Consider the following 24,465-nt stretch of genomic DNA (forward strand, 5'->3'; position numbering starts at 1 on the left):
TTTTAGTGAGACGGGGTTTAACCATGTTGGTCAGGCTAGTCTCGAACTCCTGACCTTGTGATCTGCCTACCTCAGACTCCCAAACTGCTGGGATTACAGGCATGAGCCACTGTGCCTGGCCCACCTTCCCTTCTTAATCCCATCTGGGTCAGACCTCTGCCCTCCAGTGCCCCTGCCCACCTGTGAGATGGCTCTTCCCAAAATACTGCTTTGTGCCCCTTGCCTCATGCCCACAAACCTGCAATGACTCCTGCTGCTCATGAAGTCACATCCTGGCACCCAACCTGGCCCTCAAGACCCCCTCATGGCATCTCCTCCCACCTCCTTTCCCATTGCTCCCTTCCCCCACAGCCAACTCACTTCATCCTAAATCTGTTCTGAGATTCTTGCTCCTACCCCTTTGCTCAACCTAGTCCCTCTTTTTACCACTTGTCAAAATCCTAACCTAACCACTCCAGGGAGGGGTAGCGGGCCTGGTTGAAAACCCACCTTCTTCATCTTGAGCACCCTTCCTTCTAGAGAGATCCCCTTCCCTAGAGCATCACTCTTGCCGATGCTTGCTGAGGGCCTTGGTGAGTCAGGCAGTGGGCTGGGTTCTGTGGATACAGTGGCACATTGGGCAGACCTATCCCAGCTCTGTGGAGCATGTAGTCAGGGACATGCTGCCTGGGGGCATTTCACTGAAGGCCCAGGTGGGCAGAAGGTGTACCACGTACATCTTGTATTCTAGAGTCCTATTCAGTATTCAGTGGTTGCTCAAACACTGTGAGCCAAGGACCCACCTACTCTTGCTGAGTCTCTGACATGCTGGCCCAGGGCTGGAATCTGGGTCATAGGATACACCTCTAGGCCTGGTCAGGTACCCCAGTGAGTTGCCATCCAGATAGCCTGTCCCAAAGCTGCCCTGAACCCAGATCTTCAGGTCTCTGGGCCTGGAGTGTACATCCCATTTCTCTGGGCCCAGCCGGAGCCTCACCTACACAGGGCCTCTCTGGGGCACCGAAGCCTCTGACCTTTGCTTGCTTTTCCCTAACAGCCAATTACGTGAGGAAAATAAAGACCCTTAATGTTTCTCTGGCATTTTATTACTGCACTTACCTAGTTGTTATCTGGATATTGTCTCAGAACAACTTCCACAGGCATATAGGAGGGGCACTGTTAGGCCCAGTATACAAAAGAGAAACTACACCTACTCTGGCGACAAAGTTCAAGGATACCCGACAGTGTGTGGCCGGGACAGGCACCCAGGCTTTGTGATGCCACACAGGGCCATTGACTCACAAGGGAGTGTGCATGTTGAGGACAGGAGCCCAGGCGTGGGGACATGGTGGGAATCGCTGTGTGTGCTTGCAGGCCAGTGGCATGGCTCTGTAAGGCGGGTGGGGAGTGGCCACAGGAAGAACCCAACCCCGAAGCGGAGGATCCAGGATGACTTCTGTCACTTTTGAGCCGTGCAACAGTTGGTGAGTGCCTTCGTGTCCTTGAACCTCAGTCTCCACCCGTGAGTAATGGGAGTAATGACAGCATCCGGTCACCTACCCACAGTGGGGAGAAGGTGGGGAGAATGAACAGCAAATCACCTCGATGGCAACGAGACAACACTCAGGGAAGCGGGGGATGGAGCCTCCAGCCGTCCGGCCCAGGTTTCAGTTTCACAGACACCTGCTCTGTGGCAACAACCAGGGGATCTTGGGGCTGTGAGAACTGGGTGGCTGCTTTGACCCTCAAGGGCATCCAGTCTGGGCTACTTTCCTTGACATAAGCATGTCCCGGCTGGGCAGAGCCCTCCCCAGGAGGCGGAGGCACCTGCCCACACAGGCCCTCGCCCCAGATTCCCTATTTGGTTCACTCCAGACCCCAGGCCAGGACATCTATGGGACATGTCATACACAACACGTCCAGAACTGAACTCTTGGCCATCCTCGCCTCTCTAGCTTGCCTGGCCTGGGGATGGCGGCTCCTTCCTCCCGTCTCCCTTCCCAGGCCAGAATCCTTGCAGTTGCCCCTGATTCTTCTCTTTGTCTCACATCCCACATCCAGCCTCTCAGCAAACCCTGTCCACTCTACCTTCTAATTACAGGTTGAATGACATGACAGTGCCACATTCAACTGTTCTTTTTTTTTTTTTTCCCCACTGTAGCCTTGACCTCTTCGGCTGAAGCGATCCTCCTGCCTTAGCCTCTTGAGTAGCTGGGACTACAGGTATGTGCCACCACGCACAGCTAATTTTTTATTTTTTTGTAGAGATGGGGTCCCACTATGTTGCTCAGACTGGTCTCGAACTTCTGGGCTCAAGTGATCCTCCTGCTTCGGCCTCCCAAAGTGCTGGGATTATAGGCATGAGCCACCGCACTTGGCCTTCACCTTGTGCACCCTGATAGACCCAGAATCGACCGCATCTCCCCACCTCTCCCCTCTGACTGCGCCAGCCCCAGTGGCTGCCATGCTGGTTCTCAAACCCTCCAGGCCTACTCCTGCCAGGGGCAGCAGCCCTATCCCTGGATATCCACACGCCTCATGCCCTCATCACCTGTGAGTTTTTGCACAGATCTCACCTTCTCCTGGAGGTCCACCTTGACCTTACTAATCAAAACTATAACTCACTACCCAACCCCCGACCTGTCCCTGCTCCCCATTCCTCTTAGCCTGTTCTATTTTCCCATAGCCGTTAGCCACCTTCTACCATACTATATATGTGAGTCATTTATTTTATAATTTTTGAAATTGTTTTGTAGAGATGGGGTCTCACTTTGTTGCCCAGGTTGGTCTGGGACTCCTGGGGTTAAGTGATCCTCCTGCCTCGGCCTTCCAAAGTGCTGGGATTACAGGCATGAGCCACCACACCTGGCCTTTATGACATTTATTGTTTTACTGCCTCTTCCCACTAGAGTATATGCTCCATGAAGACTGATTCTTTAGCTCTGTACTCTGCAGTTGATGGTATTTCCTGCTGTTTAGAGCAGTGCCTAGCATAGAGAAGGTACTCAATAACCATCTATTGAACAAAAGAATAAATAAACAAATGAATAGATAAATGGAGGGAGCCAACTCCAGGCCCAGCCTCTGCAGCTTCATGCCCAGGAACACAGCGTGTTCTCTCCCTGGTACCAACGCCACAGTTCTTGGCACCCAGGAGGGTCTCCAACTCAAAGTTATGTGTAAAATGAAGGTGAGGACAGGGCCAGTGAAGGTTATTCCCTGGACCCCATCACACTCCCTGAATCCCTGCAGGGCAGGATGGACGATCCCTTCTCAAGGCTCTCCTCTCATTCCCACTCTGAAGAGCACTACTGGGAAATGAGAGCTGAGCCCACAGCCCCCTCCCCCGCCATCACCCACACAGTTTCCACAGCAACAACAGCTTCCTTAATAATGCGATTAAACAGCTGGATGGGGCTGATAAGGGGAAAGGTCCGGCATCCAGAATGGACCACGTGGCAGAGGCCTCCCTCATGGCAGACTTCATGGTCATTGAAGCTGAAATCACTGCAGACTCATACAGGCGGTAGGTGGGGGTGGGGACACTGGAGCCCTCTGCCCCAGCTTTGCCAGGGGCTTCCCAAACCCTGGGGGCCCCAGGCCTGTTGACAGCCTCTGTCATAAGAAGAGTCATTACTTCCTTATTCCTGTGTGGCAGTAGAGGGGGAAGCCACCACTGTAGGACTGCTCCTGAAGTCCCAGATAGGGAACAGATGGACGGACAAAACCATTGACTCAGCAGCAATGAAGGCATGGAGAGAGCAAGGACACGCTCTGATCCCCACTCACTCTCACTCAGCCTTTGGAAGGCCTGGGGGCAGGGGCCAAAAACTGCCTGTGCTGTAATCCCAGCACTTTGGGAGGCCGAAGTGGATGGGTCCCCGGAGGTCAGGAGTTTGAGACCAGCCTGGCCAACATGGTGAAACCCTGTCTCTAGTAAAAATATAAAAAGATTATCTGGGCGTGGTGGCACATGCCTGTAATTCCAGCTACTCAGGAGACTGAGGCAGGATAATTGCTTGAACCTGGGAGGGGGAGGTTGCAGTGAGCTGAGATCATGCCACTATACTCCAGCCAGGATGACAGAGCAAGACTCCTTTTCAAAAACAAAACACAACAAAACAAACAAAAACTGGTTGTGCTGCGCCTGCTGGCCCCATGCAGGGATGGCTCACAGGCTCAACTGGCCGATCTGCTTCTGGAAGGGGCTTTGTTTCACTGAGCTCCTGCTGCGGGCCAGGATGATCATTTCACGCTCATGGCAGCTGACATCCAGGGCTGATGCTGGGATTAGACCCAGGAAGTCTCGTTCCAGGTCCCAGCTCCTTCACACGGGATTACAGTCTTGCCTGTACACCTGGTAGGATTCCAGCATGGTATCCCACCCTGGGGATAGAACACTTGCACCCAGATCACCTTTCAGTCATGCAGCCCATTCTCATATCACCTGCTTTGCGCAATTCTTCTCACAGAGCTGAGGGGGCAGAGTGGCTAACACATGGGTAGTGGCCTAGATGGGGTTCTGGGAGACCCTGGCTAGAAACCAGAATATCCAGTTAGGAGAAATCTGTCTGGGCACAGTGGCTCACGCCTGTAATCCCAGCAATTTAGGAAATTGAGGTAGGCAGATGACCTGAGGTTAGGAGTTCGAAACCAGCCTGGCCATCATGGTGAAACCCTGTCTCTACTAAAAATAGAAAAATTAGCCGGGCATGGTGGTGTGCACCTGTAATCCCAGCTACTTGGGAGGCTGAGGCAGGAGAATTGCTTGAACCCGGGAGGTGGAGGTTGCAGTGAGCTGAGATTGTGCTACTGCACTCCAGCCTGGGCGACAGAGCGAGACTCCATCTTAAAAAAAAAAAGGAGAAATCCAAGCCTAGAGTTAGGCTCTCATTTGCTCTCCCATCCTGCCCCCTGCCAGCCCCACCCACTGCACCCCAGTGCCAGAAACAGAAACAACTTCAGATCGGGGAGGGGAGGGGCCCAGCCACCCCAGCAATGGCACACCAGGTCTCATTTCACCCTCAACTCCCCAGGGATCCTGCCCCAGTGCGGAGGACTGAACACAGTCTGGGTGCTCTGGCCCTACCTCCAGGGTGGCTCAGCTGGTCGTCCCTGCCAGGACCTTCCTCCCTGGAAGCTTGCCCAGTGTTTCAGGACCATTTCCCTGTCTGGGGGGGCCACAGGCAGGCTTGGCAAAGCTCCCTCTTGAATGCCATTTCCCTGACTCACTTCCTTCCCCATATCTCTGGCCCTTAGAGACCCAGGCCCAGGTGACGTGGGGGAACAGCAGGATTGAGGAGAAGCCAGCCTGGGGTCACAAGCAATGAAACACCGTAGCCAGAAGCCAAGAGCTCGGAGGTCGAAGCCACCCAACATGGGGTTCGCTTGTAGCAGCTAAGATGGAGGAAAGCAGCCCGGGAGCCCTGGCCTTGCAGGGAGGACTGGGTTCCTGAGGGAGGGTGAGCTATGGTGTCTGCTTAGTGGAGGAGTGTCTACCTCCCACTCAGCTTCCCCGTGGATGTGCAGGTCACTGTCTTCATCTGAGAGTCAAAATACATTGGCATAGGAGCCTTGCCCATTACTCATACATTTTGGTGGCTGCCTACTAGAAGGCAGAGGAGACCCTGATACCCAGGAGCTCTAAACTTTGAAGGGCCTTAATCATGCATGGCCTTGGCCCCCAAGCCCAAGGCTCATCCTTCCAAAATTGGGCAACTCCAGACCTGAAGTAGGCCCCAGAGCCCACCTCAGTTCTGCTGGAGCCCAGAGAAGGTGAGTCATTTGCCCAAAGTCACACAGCTGGTGAATAGCAGAATTGGGGCTAGCTAAAACAGAGCAGGAGACACAGGCAGCTGAGCCTCCAAGGGACCAGGGATCTGCCCCTCCCTAGGATGGGTAAACAGCTAAGGGAACAATGAGGTCACCTTCCCTATGTGGGCCTGACCAAGGGGAGACCCATAGGCCTCTACCAAGCGCTGCTTCTAAGTAAACTCCATATGGAGAGCAGGAAGAGAGCTAGGGAAGGAGGAGTCCAGAAATCTCAGAGGAGGAACCAATGAATCCCCACTGGCCACATCTTCCCTCTTCCCAGCCACAGAATCTCAGGACCCCACCTTCTTTCCTGGCTTGAATCCTCTCTCCAGCATCCCACCAAGTAGTCGCTAACCATGTCCTTACATACTCCCCAGTGACGAGGAGCTCACTACTTCTCAGGCAGTCCGTGCCATCTTTGGATGACTTTCATGGTCAGGATCTTCAGTTTTCTAAGCTTCCTGGGGCCGTCAGATCAAGGCTAATTCTGCCTGTTTACCTGGGGGGTAAATAGCTCCAGGCCCTTCCTCCATATACTCCCTTCACCACCCAGGTGCTCCCCAACCTCTGTGATTCAGAACAGAGAGGAATCCTGCAGGCAGAGGCCAGCACAGCACAGCAAAGGGACCCCACCTCCTCCCTTGTTCTGAGGCACCTCTGGCCTCCTGAGTAGTGAGGTGGTTTAATTACACAGTTCACTCTTTTGGAATTTATTTCCACAGAAACTCCCAAGGCACATTCAGGGAAGTTAGTAACCTGCTTCAAAGTCGATACAGGTGAGAAAGAGAGGGATTCATACAAATCATTCACCTGGCAGCTGGTGTGTGAGTACACAGATGTGTATACATCTGTCCCAAGGGCATGGTCCTCTCCAGTCTCCTACCCTCAGATTGAGCCAGGAACAGCCCCCAGCTCCCCAGCAAACAGCTGAAATGGGAGCCACTGGCCCAACAGCCCTGCCAGCTCTTTCCCTGCAGGTCTTCCCACGTCTGACACTCCTTTCTAACCCCATTTTTTTTCTCCTCCCTCTTCTGGGGAATGTCAGGACTTGCCACCCATAGAAAGCTTCTTAGTTCTTAAAATCATTCCACATTCCCTATCTCATTTGATCAGAAAAATCTTGTGAGGTGGGTAGGGGGTGGGTTAGTTCCCATTCCACTGGTGGAGAGACTGAGGCCATAAGGATAAGCTACTGAGCATCTTGGTAGATTAAACGAGCGGCCCAGAGGGGCCTGAACACCCCACCCCCTCCTTGCATTTTCACTCCCGGTTCAAGTACTTCCGGGCTGCCCTGAACCACTTCTCACAAAGTGGGTCACCCACGGGCCCCTAAGGTAAAGGTTCAGAGGGAGTTATGCCTGAACAATATGCCATGCAAATGAGATGCAACACAGCACATCACAAATGAACAGCCCCGAACTCCAGGCCTTTTTTGAAACTGGACTGTGGCAGAGGTTCCAGCTTCCAGCGTGGACTCTCTCTCCTTTCAGCTGTGCAAACCCTGTCATTCCCTCAGAGGTAGAGCTGGGAGCCTCCCTTCTCTCTCCACACTCCTCCCCCAGTCACCAGCCACACTGGGTGTGTGGCCTAGAACAGGTTTCAGGAGCCAGAAGAGAATGTGAAAGACGTTTAGAGATTGGGGTGGGAAGGGGGGTGGTCAGTTTGCCATTTAAGGTATCCAAGCAGAGATCTCACGAGGGCTTCATAATGTAGATGAGCTGACTCCCACGGAGCCTGCATCCTCAGAGGAGGTGTGTATCGCTCACGAGTATCAAGGAGAAGTGCAGGGGCCAGAGGGCCCAGAGGCTCAAAGGCGCACAGTCAGGCAATGGCAAGGCTGTAACCACAGCCCCGGGGTCCTGTTTCCCAGCCCCGCACTCTGTCTTTGATTGTCCTGGGATATTCACTCCCTTGGCCTCAGTTTCCCCAGCTCTACCCTGAAGGATTGGACTCGCTGCTTCAAACTCACAAGCTCCCACTTTCTTGGACTCCACAATCCCATGTTAAGGTAGAGCCAGAGGATGTCTGAACATGGGACAAAAAGGGAGTCCTGAATTTCCCAACTCCGGGTTCCAGGAGACCTGTCTCTGTGGAGTCCTAAGCTCTCAGGGTTCAGGTGGCTACCCAGGAACAATGAGCCCTTGTGCCTGAAGTTTGGGCACAACTACCCTCTTGATTTTCTGCTTGGCATTCCAGGCGCCACAAACCTGCCATGGCCATACCAGCCTGGCCCCATGGGCAGTGAAAGGAAGTGTGCATGTGAGGCAAAGGCACAACCTCTGGACCTTGGCGGCAAGTGGCCTGTCAATGCTGAATAATAGATGAAGTTCCTGTGGGACTGGGAAAGAAGGGCAGTGACAGAGAAGTTGCACCATCTCAGATTAACCTTTGGGTCACCCACAGAAAAAGAGAGAATCCCAAAAACGCCTTTTCACAGTTTTTTTTTTAACCTCCATTGCCCCAAGTTTCAAAAACTCCATATAACGCCTTCAGCCCATCCTAAACACAGCCCAAGAGCATGGGTCCAGACTTATACACCTATGCACACACGAGCACAGCACGAACTCTTGGGTAACACCCCACGTGCCTGTGTGTATGCGTACACACATACAGGGCACATATGTACAAATACTTAAAATAGGAAAAAGACTTAGAGATTGGGATTCACAGGCCCTGGACACCCCTTGAATGACCACAGAGAAGCCCCTTTAATCTGAGCTCCCTCTGTAAAACGGAGAGCACATGATCACTTGCCTCATAGAGGCAAGTAGGTTTGAAAGCTGGTAAGAAAGCTCCTGGGCTGTATGCACTTAACTCACCTGAACTGTGCTGGAGGCTGGAGTCAGCAGGCTGAAAAGCAGCTTGTCTTAGAAAGGGATTTGGAGTGAGAGTCACAAAAGGCCTGATTTTCTTTTCTTATTTATATATCTTTTTACAGACAGGGTCTCGCTCTTTCGCCCAGGCCACAGTGCAGTGGTGTGATCATAGCTCACTGTAATCTAAAACTCCTGGGCTCAAGTGATCCTCCCACCTCTGCCTCCCAAAGGGTGGGATTACCCGCGTGAACCACTGCACCTGGCCTCTAGCCTGTTTTTCTATCCCAGCTCTGCCTTCATTGAACTGGGTAACTTTGGGCAAGTCTCTTCCTCTCTCTGGACCTCCCTTTCTCCATCTGTAAACGAAGGGAGTTGGACTACAGGAATCCTGACACCCTGTACCTGTCTCCAGACCGGGGTCTGCTTCTCCTTTCTGAGTCCAGGGTGGTGAGGATGGCCTGCTCTCAGACCTCGGCCTTACCCAGAGAAAATAAAGTGGCAGGAAAGCTTCCTAAGAAGGGTGGGACACTGCACAACCAGCCTCCCAAAACATCTGGTTGAGCAGGTGCTCGGGATGCCCTGGGGCATCCAGGTGGGCAACCGAGTCCTAGTCTGGGGCAGATGCTGAGGGAGGACCCTCCACCACGAACGCGCGGCTGATTGCGAAACGCCCGTTCCTCACCCGACAGAGGGGCTGGGGTGGAGCCCACTCACCCAGCCACGCACTGTGCCTCACTTTCCCGGGCTCCTCAGTGCTGCAGCCGGGAAGGGAAGAGCAGGGCAGGTCCCGGACCCTGCGTGGGACCCAGCTCCGGACGGCGCCGCCAACCTCCCTCCCGCGCCCACCGCCCCCTCCCGGGCGCCCAGTCCGTCTCAGGGGCTCCGTCCCGGGATACCTGCCGGCCTCGCGGGAAGGCAGGCGGCGAGGACCGGGCGAAGCCGGCCAACCCCGACCCCCGCGCGGTGACCCCGGAGCCCCGCGCCTTACCCAGAACTTGGAGCCGAGCTCCCCGGAACCGCACAGGGTGTCCATGGGGCCAAGGCGCGGCAGCGAGGAAGGCGAGCGCGGTCCGACCCAGCGGCGGACAGAGCGGGCGCCGGAGCCGCCTCCGCCCTCCGCACCCCGCGCTCCGCCCGGGCCCGCCCCGCCGAGCCCTACCCCAGTGCCTCTGGGTCCAGTCTCCCTGCCCCCGTCCCGCGGGTTGCGACAGCGCCTCCCTGGGAGGGACTTTGGGGCAGAGGTGGGGGGGCCTTGGCATGGCGACAGCTCCTGCGAGCGGTCCCCGGGCCATGCCAGGGGGATGTCCCTCTGAATACCGAGGCTGACAATCCTGGAGTAGAGTCTATCTCCATGGGGGAACTGGGATACACAGGCGCTCCCACCCCCGAACAACTCCGTGGGGCCGATGAGTCACTGAGTAGGGGACATTGGGAGAGGGATTTAACAATCCTTCCTAGGAAAAAAGGAATCTTTGAGAAGGTCACGTTCCTCTCCGGAGGGCGGTTTCCCCATCTGTAGAATGGGAAGGGCTTCCGTGCTCAATCCGGAAGCTGACCTCTTCCTCGTCAGGTTCCAGAGGCCACTGGCAGGCGCCACGCTCTGGGAACCGGGGTGTACTGCGCGGGTGTGCACCCGTGAGGCGGGGGTGGGGGCCGCAGCATCGTCCAGGGGGCCTCCTATGTCCTCTTAAACTGCTGCCCTTTTAGGCTCTGTGGCCCCCTGACCTTGCCACATCACTTCGGCACCTCTCTGGGCCTCTACTTTCACATCCGTAAAATAGAGACAATCATAGAAGAATCTTCCTCCCAGGGTTCTCTGAGGATTGAATGGAAAAGGTATGCAAAGTGTATCGCCTGGCACACTTAGTGGGGCACCCAACATGTGTGAATTCCCTCTGCTTCAGCCTGATCAGGGTGGGGGGAAGGACAGGCGAAGCCCCAGGAGGAGCCTCACGTGAGTGTTCTTGTCCCCCTCCTAAGGCTGAAACTCTACATTCCCAATCTGTAAAATGGGCTTGTCAGTGCTTTCCTTCCCCTGCTTGCCTCAGCTCTCCTTCTCCCCGTATCCCCTCAGATGTGGGGATGCCTCCATCTCTCAATCCCGCTGTTGCCCTGTCTTCCTTAACACAATCCCAGAAGCCAACTCAGCACCCCTTGTTGGGACTCAGAAGGAATTCTCCTGGGCAGATCTTTCCCTGGCCCTTCTCTTCCCTGCCTTTGCACACAGGTCTGTCCAGTTTCACCCTGGTGACCCCTTTTCTGACCCTTGTTCTCAAGAGAAGGTGTTTCCTTCCTTGGCTGCTCAGCGGCAGGTGTGGGTGGGAGCCAGTAAGAGTGCAGAAGCGACAAACCACTTCCTGTCTCTCTGGGCAGGCAGGAGGTCACTAGAAGGGAAGTCTCCTTGGCTATAGGCTATCAGAACCAAGATCTGGCTGGGCATGGGATAAGCGTGGGAGTGGGGAAGACTCCCCCTTCCCAGGCAGTGAGACTGGGGACTCCTACCCCTCCACTGGGCAAGTTCTTTCCGCCCCTTCTTTGTCTGCCCTCTTCCCTTCCACTCATCCACACACATCCTCCCTCTCCTGTCCCCCGACCTTCCTCTCTGGGCAAAAGACTTTACAGAGCTTTACACCTTGTTACAGTGTGCCTTGGGTTATATTTAGTTATGAAGAGTCTGTCTTCCCTGCTAGTCTGAGAGGTCCCCAAGGGCAGGGACTAACTCAGTCCCCTCCAATCCCCCTCTGTACCTTTTATACACTGTATGATCTCAAAAAACTCCTTGATGTCTCTGGGACTTCATTTCTTAAGAAACGTGGACAAGGTGATATCTAAGCTCTCTTCCAGCCCTGATGGGCCAGGCTTCTACGGCCTAGGCAGCTGGGAACCTTCCTCTACCCCTTCCATGACCCTTCATCAGCACCCTTCATCAGGTGGCTTCATCAGCACCCACCACCCCTGTGTTTTAACCTTGTCTACCCACCGGCTTCCTCCAACTCTCCCTCCTGTCTCATTCCTTTTCTAGGGCTTGTGGGGTCATAGGCACCAGATCGCTCTGGGCTTGAGGAGACCTGGGGACTTTTCTTTAGGGCCCTCTGGGAGGTGAGCTCCCCAGGCAGACCCCCTTTCTGAGATGGAGAGCCCAGAACTAGCCTGAGCTTCCATCCAGGACTTTCCAGACCCACAGTTGGCCAGGCAGTCCATTGGCTGGAGCTCTAGTTTTGGGCCAGGACCCTTGGGTTCTGGCTTCAGCATCGGAGCTGAGGCACCACCCCTTGTAGCCCCTGGCTTTTCTATTGCAATTGCCTTCCCAAGACTACAGCACTGGGTTGGGGACTCTGAGGGTGTGGTGGGGGCCCTTGGCGACCCTCACCTTCCCCCATCTCTTTTGAGGCATTGGGGCTTCACCCCTCTGGGCCACTCAGGAAGTGTGTCCCCTTTCAGAGACTCGTTGAATAATAACCACAATATTTCTAGGATGTTATTGTTTTGGTTGTTCTCACCAGAGCAAGAAATCTGAGGCCCTGAGACACCCTACAGCCTGCCCAGGGCCACAGAGCTTATCTCGGCACAGCAGGAGGTGCCCCACGTCTGCCTGCCGAGGAGGCTGTTTCTGCGCAGTCTCCTTGAGCGGGATGCTCTTCCCGTATCTGTCTTCAAGGCTGCTTGGTGCACTCTCCTACCTACACCCTATCTCCCTTTCTGCTAGCGGCAAACTTCTTCAAGAGTTCATTCAAGCCCCCCACCCCCTCAAAGCCTTCCTTGGACCTCCCCAACCTAGTCCTGGGCTAGGAGGCTTCCTCCGCTTGTAATCACTGTCTTGCTTACCTTGCCCAGAGGACTGTGGATACCTTGAGGATAGGGACTGAGGTTTGTTTATAACTGTATCCTCAGCACCCAGGACAGTGCCTGGAGAAGCTGGTCCTCAGGAAGTGTTGTTGACCGATTAAACAAACACCTCATTTCCTAAGAAGGAGTCATAGGCAACAAGGCCACTGCGACATTAGGTACAGTCCCAGCAGTAGGCGCTGCCCACTTTGCTTTTGAGTGTTCAGAACCAAGATGGTTTTTGCTGCAAGGGCTCCCGAGAGAAGCAATAACGGCCTTGTGGGTTGGGCTGCAGCAGAGAAATGGACTAAACCTCTCCCAGCCTTTATGGCCCAAACCCCATCCTCCCTCCCCAACTGACTGCTGCTCCAGGCAGGACGGATGGAGCATGTGCGGTGCCTCCCCCGCAGTGAGTGTCCCAGGGGAACCCGGCATCAGGGATTTCCTGGCAAGGAGATGGAAAGATAAAATAATTGCAAGGTACAGCTCAGAGCAGGCATGACAGCAGAGAGAAGAAAGCAGAACAGTGGGGGACGGGGAGACCCAGGCACAGGAAATGCTTCGAAGGGGGAAGAGGCAGGTTGGAACTGACAAGACAGAGGGGCAGGGTGTGGAATAGCAAAGCTTCCCCTCCAAGCACCGCCTGATTCCTTTTAGCCCCTTGCGGCTCCTTGGAGGCCTGGAGCACCCCCAAACCAGGCTGTAGCTCCCACGCCCCAGCCTACCCCTTGACCTCTCCCCTGAAGTGAGGTCTGCTTCCTCCAGACCCTAGTCTGGTGGTGACCCCACTGGCCCCACCCATGGCCCTCAGTGAGGCTGCCCCTCTGCCACCAACCTGCACTTGATCTGATTTGGCATGCAGGGGAGAGTGCTGGCTGCTGTGCCCGATTCTGGAGTTTTCAAAGCAAGAAGAATTAATTAGTTCTGTGGGCCACAGTCAGCAGATCCCACACCTGGAACCAAGGCTAAGACACGCAGTTTTAAAGTTCTTAGCAGAATCCCCTCTTGGGGCTTAGCTGGAGCAGCTGCCTCCTTGACCTGCCTTGCTATGCCCTGGAGTGGGACTCCAGGCCACAATTCAACTTGCTTTGAGAGTTCCTTTCCTTCCTGGCAACCACGGTCCTGGATTAGCCCTGGGTCTCCTAGATTCAGGCAGGAGTCATTGAACACCGTGGGTTCAGCACTCAGATGGCGGGGATTCCTGTTTGGGCTTCTCCATACACAAAGTCCTTCAATGGACCCTGCAAGCCTGCTTCCTCCTTCTGAGGTTATACAGAACACCTGTCCCTAGAAGGTGTCCATCAGTGTTGGTGCCCTCTCCCTGGCTTGGTCCCTCTGCAGGAGGGGCACCAGGTGCACCAGGTGAGGGTGCCCTGTGCCGCCACCTGGTGTCTGACGCCCTCATTGCACTGCTGTTGCCAGTCCCGCTCCACAGGCTGCTCAACTGGCCCAAGGAAAGAGAAAATAGGCCAAGGGGCACCAGGCTGTGGCAGGTGGGGACTAGGGTGGAGACAGGAGTGAAAGCTGTTTGGAAAGTGGGCGCGGTTTAGGTAGGTAGGGCAGGGCTAGAGGAGAGGAAGAGAGAAGAGGGCGGGATGGGGAAGAGAACAGGTACCATGGGGTTCAAGGGCAGGGTTATGACGTGGAAGGGTGGTGCCTGGGAACCCAGAGTGATTGCAGAGCTACCCTTGGCCGGCTCTCGGACAAGCGTCTGGAGCTGAGGGATGCCTTCTCCAGTGATTGAACCCCTCTCGCCACCATTCCCTATGGCCAAAGGCTGGTGGCCCACCAGGTTGGAGGCTGGGGGCCTCTCTAGGCCTCTGAGTTTGCCATGCGGGGAACACGTGTGCCTATTTGTATGAATATGAATTGTGACTACTTTGGAAAAGCGCCCCCCAGCAAGTCATTTTTGAGCAGGATTCTTCCCATTGTGCCCCATTTCCTCTACACTGAGTAGAGACAGGAGTAGTGTGGGCTGGAGGTTGGCCAGACCTAGGGTCAAATCCCAGCTCTGCCATTCCCTGGCTGTGTGACCATGGGCAATTCACTTAACCTCTCTGACCCCCGGTGCCTCGTGGAGAAATAGCAATCAAACTTCCGTGCTAGGGTGTTTTGAGGAGTGAGAGACTGCATATGAGCCTCAGATTTGTTTTTATCCCCAGCTCAGCTCACTCCTCTTCCCAGTCCCCACCCCCACACAGACCTTTTCCTGGAGTCTTGGGGGTGGAGGAAGCAGAAGCAGCCAAGCTTGAGGTGGGGGCCTACAGCCGCTGACACAATTTCTTCTGAACCCCAAAGGGGAAGGCTGAGGACAAAGGCGCCAGGGTAGATGTTCCTACTTCTAAAAGCCTGAAGCCCCTAACCAGTTCCATTCTGCCCCTGGAGTCCTCATCCAAGGCCTGCTGCCCCCACCAGCCACTCCCCACCCCAGCCTCCTTCAGTTTCTCCACCCTCTACCCCCACCCGCTATGTATCCCAGAGCAGCATCAAATAACCACCCAGACAAGCAGCATGAGGTTAGCAGTCTTGATATTATTATTAAGATCTAGCGGCAGCTGCTTTTCCACCTCAAAACCCTTTTAATGAGACACAACAGTTTCCATCATTGATAAAGATTTTACATGGTTGTGGGGAGAGGTCACAGTTCTCTCCCCAACTCCCCCAAAATACCCACTTTGACTCTACTATTAATATTTCCACATCACTATCCAGAGGACCCCCTCCAGGCACTGCCCTTTTCCAGAGAAACCCTCCAGGCCACAGAGAGGGCTGCTGGCGAGGGAGTAGGTGAGTCTTTTTGTTTTCACCAGGCTGGTCCCTGCAGATCTCTACAGAGCAACCCAAAAGCATAGTAAGTTCACCCCAAATTCCTCGGTCCCTGCTGGGAAGAGGAGGCCAGGGGAGGGGGAACCCAGAAAGAAACAGGCATGCTAAGACTCAACCTAAGCGATTCTCCAGTACTCCAGTGCTGCTGGGCTGTGCAAGTGGTGGTGGTGGCGGCGGGGGGGTGCTGGAAGGGTGGGGGTGGGTAGGAGTCCAGCTCTCTGGCTTCACCTTGACCCAGACTCCTCTAACCACTAGAAGAATAAAAGATCCCAGAACCCCCTGCCCATATCCTCCAACCTCATTAGGGAATAGACAGCTACAGAATTCTACAAAAATATAAAAGCTTAGTCTGCAGATCCAGGTGACAGAACTCTAGGAATTTTGTATAGCTTTGCTTTTTTTAAAAATCTTAAATGGCAGCTCCTACAAGCGCTCCCTCTCCCCACCCAAGGAGGCCAGAGGAAAAAGTCTGACATTATTGCACACCCTAAAAGGAGAAAACCAAGCATTGGCTTCAAGGACTGGTATCAGTTCTGTCCAAAAGAGCAACGAGGAAAGCTCTCACCCAGCTTAGAAAACACAAGGCTGGACAGCGCCTCCAGGTCCACTCGCCCGGCAGCCTGGTGCTCCCAGTTCCCGGTTGACCAGGTCAGACAGTGCGTGAACGAGCATTGCCAGTGAGGTTTCAAGAACCCAATCCACTCCTGGGGTTTGAAGGCCTTTGGGGCAAGGGGATAGGGCTGTTCAAGGGAGTGGGGTTGGGACAGATGTTTGGGAGTGGCTAGGTGACAGGCTGCCTGGACCCATGGTCGCCACCTCTTGGCACCAAGATTTCAGACAAGAGAAAATTGTCTGCAGTAGCACCAGACAGGTGGCCTGGGCCACGCCACTCCCCCTCTTCCCGCCTGTCTGTCCCTGACCACCTTCAAACCTCCCTTCTCCACGGGCTCCCCCTGGGCAGGCAGCAGCAGCAGCACATGTAAACATCTTGAGCGCTCGCTCATCACCCCCCAGGGGGCCAGCTCCCCACTCAGCAGCCTGCAGCCTGGCCTCTGACCCTACCACCTCCACCAGAAGGTTGCCTCTGGACGCCCAGCCCTGGACCCTCATCCTCAGGAAGGGCAGCCCAGTCCGTTTACACAGCTTAATTCCATTGCGGGCAGGTGGATGAGGTCCCCATCGGGCAGTGCCTGTAATGCCAGTCAGCTAAGCCCACCCCCAAGGGCAGGAGGCTGAAGTCCAGGCAGCTCAGGTCACGCATCCAGCCAGAAGTGTGGCAAATCTGTGCTGAAGCTTCAGGAAGGAAAACCCAGAAACACTTCCCTCCTCCCCCACCAACCCACAGATCCAGATCTGCAGCCTCTGAGGCAACCTCCCCCAGCCTCAGTCGGCCCCATTAACCAAAACAGCTTCATTATGCCAATTTCCAGCTTTCAATGTGCGGCTGATAGCTGTCAGCAGAAATAAGAGTTAATCTGGAATTACTCCCATTCACTGAGCTGCCTAGCTAGAGGAAGCAGTAAAGCTTTGATAGCAGCAGAGGAGACCCTGCCTCCCCAGCCTGCACGAGGTGGAGGGGCTTCTCCTCTCCTTCACAGCTGGGGAGGGCAGGCTAGAGGTGCAGCCTTCCAGAGCAAAGGGTTCAGGTTCTCTCACTCTCAGACACGCACACACTCACACTCATATACACACACACTCATATACACAAACACATACACACTCATACACAAAGAGGCAGCCCTGAAGCTTCCCTCCCCACCGCCCACTCCCCATCTCCAGGATCTCTCTCTCATCAGTGCCATCTGGACGTGCCTAACTCTCCATCCCTTTTGCTTTTACTCTGGACCGTGATTAGCTTTTTATTTAGGAAAATTACTTTATTTTATATATATATATATAGATATGTATGTATGTATATATAAAAAGATTCCATTTCATTTGTAAAATCTCATTTTTTCTTTTTCTTTTTTTTTCCCTACAGAAAATGATGACGAGGTTAAAGGAGAAAATAAGTTACATTACAGTTTCCAAAATGGTTCTCGCTCTCCGCTGAAGATGGGCCACCGTTGGGGCTGCAATGCGCTCGCGGTCCCAGCTTGTGCTTTGCAAGAAGAGGGATTATAACTAGACTGTTATTTTAGGTTAAAATAGCCAAGAGACAGACGCCTTCGCCTCAAAAATATTCTGAGACACATAAAAGTAGAAGGAAACAAGTCTCTTCAGTCACAAAATGTCGTACATCCCGCATATACTAGATTCAATTAATTTAATAAAATAGAATATACATAGAGATTCTGCACAGACGTATTGCTTTCTCCCAACAGCTCCTGGTGTTGGGAACCTCAGCTGCACCGGGCCTCTCCTTCTGCCTGGAGCCAGAGTTGCCAGGGCTGCTGCTTTTAACTCTCTTTGGAAGTTCTGCTTGCAGGTACCCAGAGCCACTGAGGCAGGGAGGAGCGCCTCCGCCTCCTTGGTGTCTATATGGAACTTTTGTCAGGAATATAGCCCAGGAGGAGGAGCTAGGACTTGGCACCCAGTGGAGAAAGGTGAGTGGGAAAGTGGGGCAGGACTCAGGGGTCCAGGTCTGCCGGGTCAGAGGATAAACCGGAGAGACTCAGCACATCTTTCTTTGGGGAGGGCGAGGCAGCCATGCTGTCAGGGGGGCCGGAGGCCAAGGGATCCTTGGAGTCGCTGGATGGAGCCCTCCTCCGGAGGCAGACGCCAGGGCTGGGCGGGGGCCGAGGGCCTTGGCTCTCAGGGGGGTCTATGGAGATACTGGGCGGGCTGAGTTTTTTCTTGGGTCGGCTCCCAGGCCCCCCAAGAGGCTGGCCCCCAAGGTTAGAGGGGTCTGTGCCCAGGTGGGGTTGGGAGCCACTGTCCAGGCAGCTGACGGCGATAGAGTGTCTCCTCTGCTCATCCAGCCAGGACGTGGGCCGGCGCTGGCAGCTCTGGGCCTCCACGCTGTAGCACTTCTTCAGGTCCCGTGGGGATGGGGGCTCCTCCTGGCCGCCAGGGGGCAGGAGGTCTCCTGAAATCCAGCTCAGCTCCGTATCCAACTCTAAGCTGCTTCTGGTCTCTGGAGGGCCCTTGTCCCAGTTGGGTTGTGGGCCTGGGCAAGGGGCTCGCGGGGGCATGTGCTTGGAGATGTTGCTGTGGCTGCGGGAGTGCTGCTGCGCCTGGGTGCTCGACTGGCCCCAGAAAGAGTAGGCCCGGGCCAGGGGCAGGGAGGGCCCACTCACCTCTGCCAGCAGGTCTTCCCGGCTGCCCAGGCCCTGAACGTCCAAGGAGTCAGTCCTTATTGCTGCCTATATGGGGGGCGGGGAGGGCTCAGCCCAGCAGTCTCCTCTCCAGCATGGACTAGCCCTCCTGTCAAGCTGGCTGTGCCCCCCACCCACCACCACCACGCACTGCAGGACCACCCTACACAGAGGTCCTGGTAGCCGCTCTTACTTGGAGATAGGGGTCATTGCAGCCTGACCTCTGTGGTCCACTATGTCTCCTCTCCCCCCACTAAACCCCGTCTTCCCTCCCCCATGCTCTGGTCTCCCCTCAGCCTGCAAGAATCGCTGTCTCTGCAGCCCCTGCCTCCTGGGCTATGAGAGAGAAGCCAGGCCATCTCTGCTTACTGAGCTGGCTCCTTCACGCCTCCCTGCCTCTGCGTAGACTTCCCCTTTGGCTCTGTATACCCTTCCAGATTGGCAAGAATCCCTCGATTTTACAGACTCAGGTTCTCTGTGACACAGGGCGTGACAGTCTCCATCCCCAAGTAAAACCGACCCCTTCCTCTTCTGCGTCCCTGCTGCCCCCCACACGTGGGTGTCTGGCGGCTGTGAGCTGAGGCTACAATGATCTGATGGCAGGTATGTCTCCACTATTAGACTGTGAGCTTCAGGTGGCAGGGGCTGTGTCCCCGGTGCCTGGCACACAGAGGCTGCTTAGTGACTATTTACAGAATGAATAAGGACTGTGCCTGCTGTCCCAAGCATATGAGATTGAGATTCTCATGTGTCTATGCTCATGCCTTAGGACACACACACGGCATGGGCTGTGGCCTTATGCAGGTGGGCTCTGGGGCCGGGCGTGGTGGCTCACGCCTGTAATCCCAGCACTTTGGGAGGCCAAGGCGGGCAGATCACTTGAGGTTGGGAGTTCGAGACCAGCCTGACCAGCATGGAGAAACCCCGTCTCTACTAAAAACACAAAATTATCCAGGCATGGTGGTGCATGCCTGTAATCCCAGCCACTTGGGAGGCTGACGCAGGAGAATCGCCTGAACCCAGGAGACGGAGGTTGCAGGGAGCCAAGATCGTGCCATTGCACTCCAGCCTGAGCAACAAAAGCAAAACTCAAAAATACAAAACAAAACAAAACAAAAGAATGTGGGCTCCGGAAGGTGGGCCCCAGACTTGGCCAAAAGTGAAGACACTTAAAACCTGCCTTGTGCCCTACAGCTCAGCCCAAAGTGTGGAGAAGAATTGGGAGGCAGCTCTGGTTGGTGAGGAAGGAAAGCCCAGAGACTTGGGTTCTACCTCCGACCAGATAGGCGTGACCCTGGGCAAGCACTACCCCTTCTGGTCTCCAGGTCTCCTCAGTGGAACAAGGAACCAGGTGCAAATTTCAAGAAGGCACACACCGCTTCTGCTTTGCCCAGTACTGTGTCCCTGGTATCTGCAACTGAGCCTGGCACATCACTGGCACACAATAAATGTTTGCTGGAAGAATGAAAGTGTCAACTCGGGTCATCACCAGCAGCAGAGGGTCCAGCCCCAGGCCTGTGCCTGCCTTTCCACACCTGCTCACCTGGCGCCTGAGTGGCCTTTGAGCCAAAGGGGAGCGTCCTGGTGGGGGCAGTTTGGGGATGGTGCCCCAGGTTGGGGTGCTGTAGGGCTGAAGCAGATGAGGTGCATCTTTGGGAAGCTGCAGGATGTAGCTGGTGTCTGCTGGCTGGGAGTGAACGGACAAGACGGAGCCTGTGGAGGGAGGGAAGCAGGAGAGGGGTGGGGGGAGAGAATGGAGCTGGAGGGTTCAAGGGAGCAGGCTCCCTCCTGAGCCCTCCCTTCCACTCTCTGCCCCTCATCAGGGCCTCTACCCTTACCCCCTGGACTGAAAGCCATTCCCCCAGGCTGGAGGCTCCCCTAAGGTCAGAGAGACCTCTTTGGCTGCCTCAGTTCCCCATCCCCTCAGATCAGGACTGGCTTAGGCCAGGATGGAATCTCCTGTGTGAGCCAAATTGGCCTGCTCCAGCCCTGGTACCTGACTGAGCTTTGGGGAGCCCCCAGCCCCTGTGTCCCAGGGGCCCCTCGGCAATGCTCCCGTGCCGACACATGTAGCTGTCATTGGGCAGAGAGTGCGTTCGGCTGACCCCAGACTTCCGCACGGTCAGTAAGTCTGGTCCTGGCAGCTCCGTGGGGTGGGGCTGTACCTGCAAAAGGAACAGGGGAGGAAGGCGGAGGAAGAGGGTATGTCTGGCTTTGGTAACTGAGGCAGAGCTGACAATAGAAAGCAGCCACGCCCCCCTGCCCAGCCCTCACCCCCGTACCCTCCCAGGACAAGGTAGAGATGGGCATGAGCGTGGCTGGGGAGAGGGGCAGACACATGGATGAGGCCTCCACACGTGGGGAGGAAGCAGGTAGGAGGGGGTCTGGGCAGCCGGGAGAGTCTGCAGGCCCTGCGTCCCACCCCCTGCAAAACTGTACACATTGCATCACCTTTAAGCTCCCACTGTGGTGGTGGAGGGGTGAGGAGGTATCCAGAGAAGGGAGAGCAGCCCCCAGCCCCCAGCCCTGCAGGTGGCTCACGAGCTCATTCTAAAGGCTCCATTTCAAGGCTCTGAAGGGAGTTCCGGTGTCCACAGGGACGGGCTGGAGCCCTGACCCAGAGCAGCTCAGGGGAGGATTAAAAGCTAACAGCAGGCCAGGCACAGTGGCTGGTGGCTCATGCCTGTAATCTCAGCACTTTGGGAGGTCAAGATGGGCAGATCGCTTGAGCTCAGAAGTTTGAGACCAGCCTGGGCAACATGGCAAAACCCCATTTCCAAAAAAAAAAAAAAAAAATTAGCTGGATATGGTGATGCAGCACCCGTAATCCCAGCTACTCTGGAGGCTGAGGTGGGAGGATTGCTTGAGCCCAGGAGGTCAAAGCTGCAGTGAGCTGGGATCTTATCTCTGCACTCCAGCCTAGGCAACAGAGCGAGACCCTGTCTCAAAAAAAAAAAAAAAAGCCAACAGCAGCCAGCAGCCCCCACAACCCTGCGCTGTCAGGGGAGGTGATGGGGAGAGGACCCTCCCAAGGAGCAGGGACCAGGCAGCTCAGGAGAGCTTGCAGGTTGCAGGCTGTTCATCCGATTCTTACAGCAGCCTCAGGTCCCAGCATAGGGCATGGGTTGGGTTCAGGTGGGTTGAATGGCAGATGACCACCAGAGGCGTATCACAGCTGGCTCCCTGACCTCCACTTTAACCAATGACTCTGGCAGGTGGGGGTGGAGGCCACATTCAGCTGCTCCCTTAGTGGACAGACTCGGGGTGGGAGTGGGGTTGTTGCTCTGTTTCAGAGAAGGGAGGTACTCAGCCTTGGACTCCAGCATGAGGGAGCCTAGGTTTGTTCTCAGGAGGTTTCTCCATCACCCGGTGGTCCCCTTCCCCCTGAACCCTTCGCCCCTTGTTCTCAGGGAGGCTGTAGGAGTCCTGTCCCCATGCAGGCCCAGCCAGTTAAATAGCCCCAGCAGGCCTGAGGATGGCTAAGTTGGAGGACAATCTTATTTTGCTTCCCCTCTCAGCCCCAGGCTCCACTCTACCAGCCACCCAAGACCCCTAGGGACACCCCAGCTGGTCCAGTCCCTCAGCTGGGCCCTCCTCCGACAACAGGAGGGGAACGGTCGGTTGGTCAGGAGGAGAGGGCTGCTTGCGGTCAGAAGGGGCTGGAGCTGGAGAAGGGAAAGGGTAGGGAGGTTGTCAGAGCACAGAGAAGCCCCTCCCACCCGACTGAGCTTGGTGAAGACACAGGGACACACAGGGACAGTGACGGAGGAGACAGGAACAGCGCCCCAGGTGAAGAAGGGCATGGCAGTGGTGGCAGAGATGCGGCTCTCACCCACCACGTGGTGTGAAGGTCTCATATTGTGGGGGTGGGGTGGGGAGGAGGCGGGCAGGGACAGGGAGGGCTGGCTTGCACAGGGCTCCAAATGCATAGACTGACTCTGATGACACCTGTTCTGGGCCGTGTCACTCCTGGATTCACTTTTTCATAATGGCTGCCCCTATAGCCTTCAGGGCAAGACCCCAATTTAATCTTCTCTAATCTCTTTGTCCCCTCTTCAGGTGCCCCACCGAGGGCCTGACAGTTGATGCCTCTGGGTGGAACCTGGCAGCAAACTGAGAGGAGGCAGCCAGGACCCTCGCTGGGCCGATCTGGAGCCCTGCAGCCAGCCCAGCCCCGGGGGTGGCCGGGAGCAGTGAGGGCAGTGTGTATGTACATTGCTCTCCGGGGCACTAAGTAAGAGTGTGTGCATGTCATCAGGCAAAGAGTCATCCGTCAGAGCTAGAGAGCAGGACGGTTCAGACACAATCTCTGACGTCAGAGACAGAGCCTCCATCTCAGCTAGAGGGATCTAGACAGGGAGAGAGATGATCAGGCATGAGAAACCAGGACAGCGCACACGCGCGTGCACACACACGCGCTCTCTCTCAGTCCCCACTTCCCCCTTTTCACGAAGCACGGGGCGGGGTGGGGGGAAGGCATCCCTTCTCTCTCCCCACCCTCTCCCCAAACAAGCTGACAATGCCTCCCCGCACCCACTTCAACCCCCTGCTCTGATCAGAGAGGCTGCGGCAGGCACTGAAGAGCCAGAGCAAACACTGACAAAGCGAGGAGATACAGAAACACAGAAACGCATTCTAAAGATACCCCAGGAGCCTTCCCAGCCCCTCCCACACCACCACCACCCAGGGAGGGAGCGGGAGGACCGAGGGCTTTCGACTCTCAAAAAGATAATACCCAAAAAAAAAAAAATGAAGAAAGGCCAGCAAAGCACTGTCTCTCCTATCGGCACAGACAGAGCGGCATGGGGGGCGCCGGGGACAATGCCGCCAATCTGATGGCTGTTTTCTGCCTATTCTCTCGGCTTCCAACAGCCTGGCAGGACTTGGCCTGCCCCCAGATTCTGGCTTCTCCCCTCGTGGGCCCTCCTCCGCCTGCCTGCAGCCTGCCCGCCCTCTCCAACTTGGGCTCTGGGAGGTGCTCTCATCCCATTGGCCTAAAGTGGCCACACTCCAGTGGGCTGCCACACCATCTGGCTGGCTCACCTGGGACCCAGGGGGTGCCTCAGTGCCCACAGGATGCTAGGGGACAGTTGGGCCATCCCTCCTGGAGCCCCATCACCTTCCCATCATGTCCTCTTCTCCCACAACCTTTCCCTGTGAGCCTCTTTCAGGAAGGGGAGGCCTCGGAACGGGACTCACTTTCCCACGATCATTCTAGGTCATTGCCAGATCCCAACAAGAAGCAAGATCCCTTCCCACGTGAGGATCACTGTCCATTTTTTTTGGATCAGGCTAAAGGCTTCCTAAGAACCTGCCTGCCCGCCACCCAAAAGGGCCTCTGGAGGACTCAGCTTTTCTATCTCCAACTGACACCTGTCTCCACTCCAGGTCTGCAGCTTCTCACCTAGGTGGAGGGAGGGTGGGGCCCTCTGTCACGTGGTAGTGAGTGGTGGTGGGGGATCAAGGGGAGGAGAGGAGGGCAGGAGCAGCCCAGAAAGCAGAAGACCTGGAATTAGATGAGACTGGGGGAGAGGGCCCTGTGGTGCTGTGGGAAGGGGCTGGGCTTGGGCAGGAAAGCGAGTCCTATTTCACACCAAGTTCTCAAAATCCACTCCCAGCCGGAGCTTTCTATCTCTCCCAGGACAGAAATCAGTGGCTCCTGACAGCACTCGCCACGCCCAGTGGGCTCCACGGCTCAAAAAGCCACCAAACCGAGGACTGGCAAGTGTGTGCTGGACACGAGCGGATAGACAGACTGCAGCTTGGCAGCGGGCTCCCTGGCCACCTACACTGTCTCCGGAAGCCCTCCTCCCTGGATCTACCTCCTTCCCTCCACCCTCTAAGGTCCCACTGCTAACTTATCTTCTGCCGCATCCCCCCTTTTCTCTTCCAGATTCTTACAAATCCCCTCTCCCCTCCCCAAGCTCCTCCTCCACACACCCTTCTCA

General features: G+C 55.6%; 2 protein-coding genes across 2 annotated transcripts in view; both read right to left on the reverse strand.

Annotated features, from left to right (window-relative positions):
• The window catches only part of LOC105553249 (canalicular multispecific organic anion transporter 2-like), a 23,953-nt gene extending 14,218 nt beyond the window's left edge, over positions 1 to 9,735 (reverse strand). The window contains exon 1 of the mRNA XM_011999243.1: positions 9,598 to 9,735. Within this exon, the coding sequence (XP_011854633.1) occupies positions 9,598 to 9,642 (45 nt within the window). The 5' untranslated portion in view covers positions 9,643 to 9,735. The remainder of the gene's footprint in view (positions 1 to 9,597) is intronic.
• A 7,381-nt stretch (positions 9,736 to 17,116) lies between these two features.
• CACNA1G (calcium channel, voltage-dependent, T type, alpha 1G subunit) overlaps positions 17,117 to 24,465 on the reverse strand; it is a 67,582-nt gene continuing 60,233 nt past the window's right edge. The window contains exons 37-40 of the mRNA XM_011999378.1: positions 22,732 to 22,866; positions 20,514 to 20,682; positions 20,061 to 20,230; positions 17,117 to 18,565 (exon numbers count right to left, since the gene is read on the reverse strand). Coding sequence (XP_011854768.1) covers positions 17,831 to 18,565; positions 20,061 to 20,230; positions 20,514 to 20,682; positions 22,732 to 22,866 — 1,209 coding nt within the window. The 3' untranslated portion in view covers positions 17,117 to 17,830. The remainder of the gene's footprint in view (positions 18,566 to 20,060; positions 20,231 to 20,513; positions 20,683 to 22,731; positions 22,867 to 24,465) is intronic.

Source organism: Mandrillus leucophaeus, unplaced genomic scaffold, assembly GCF_000951045.1.
Source record: "Mandrillus leucophaeus isolate KB7577 unplaced genomic scaffold, Mleu.le_1.0 Scaffold59, whole genome shotgun sequence".
In the NCBI taxonomy this organism is placed as follows: Eukaryota; Metazoa; Chordata; class Mammalia; order Primates; family Cercopithecidae; genus Mandrillus; species Mandrillus leucophaeus.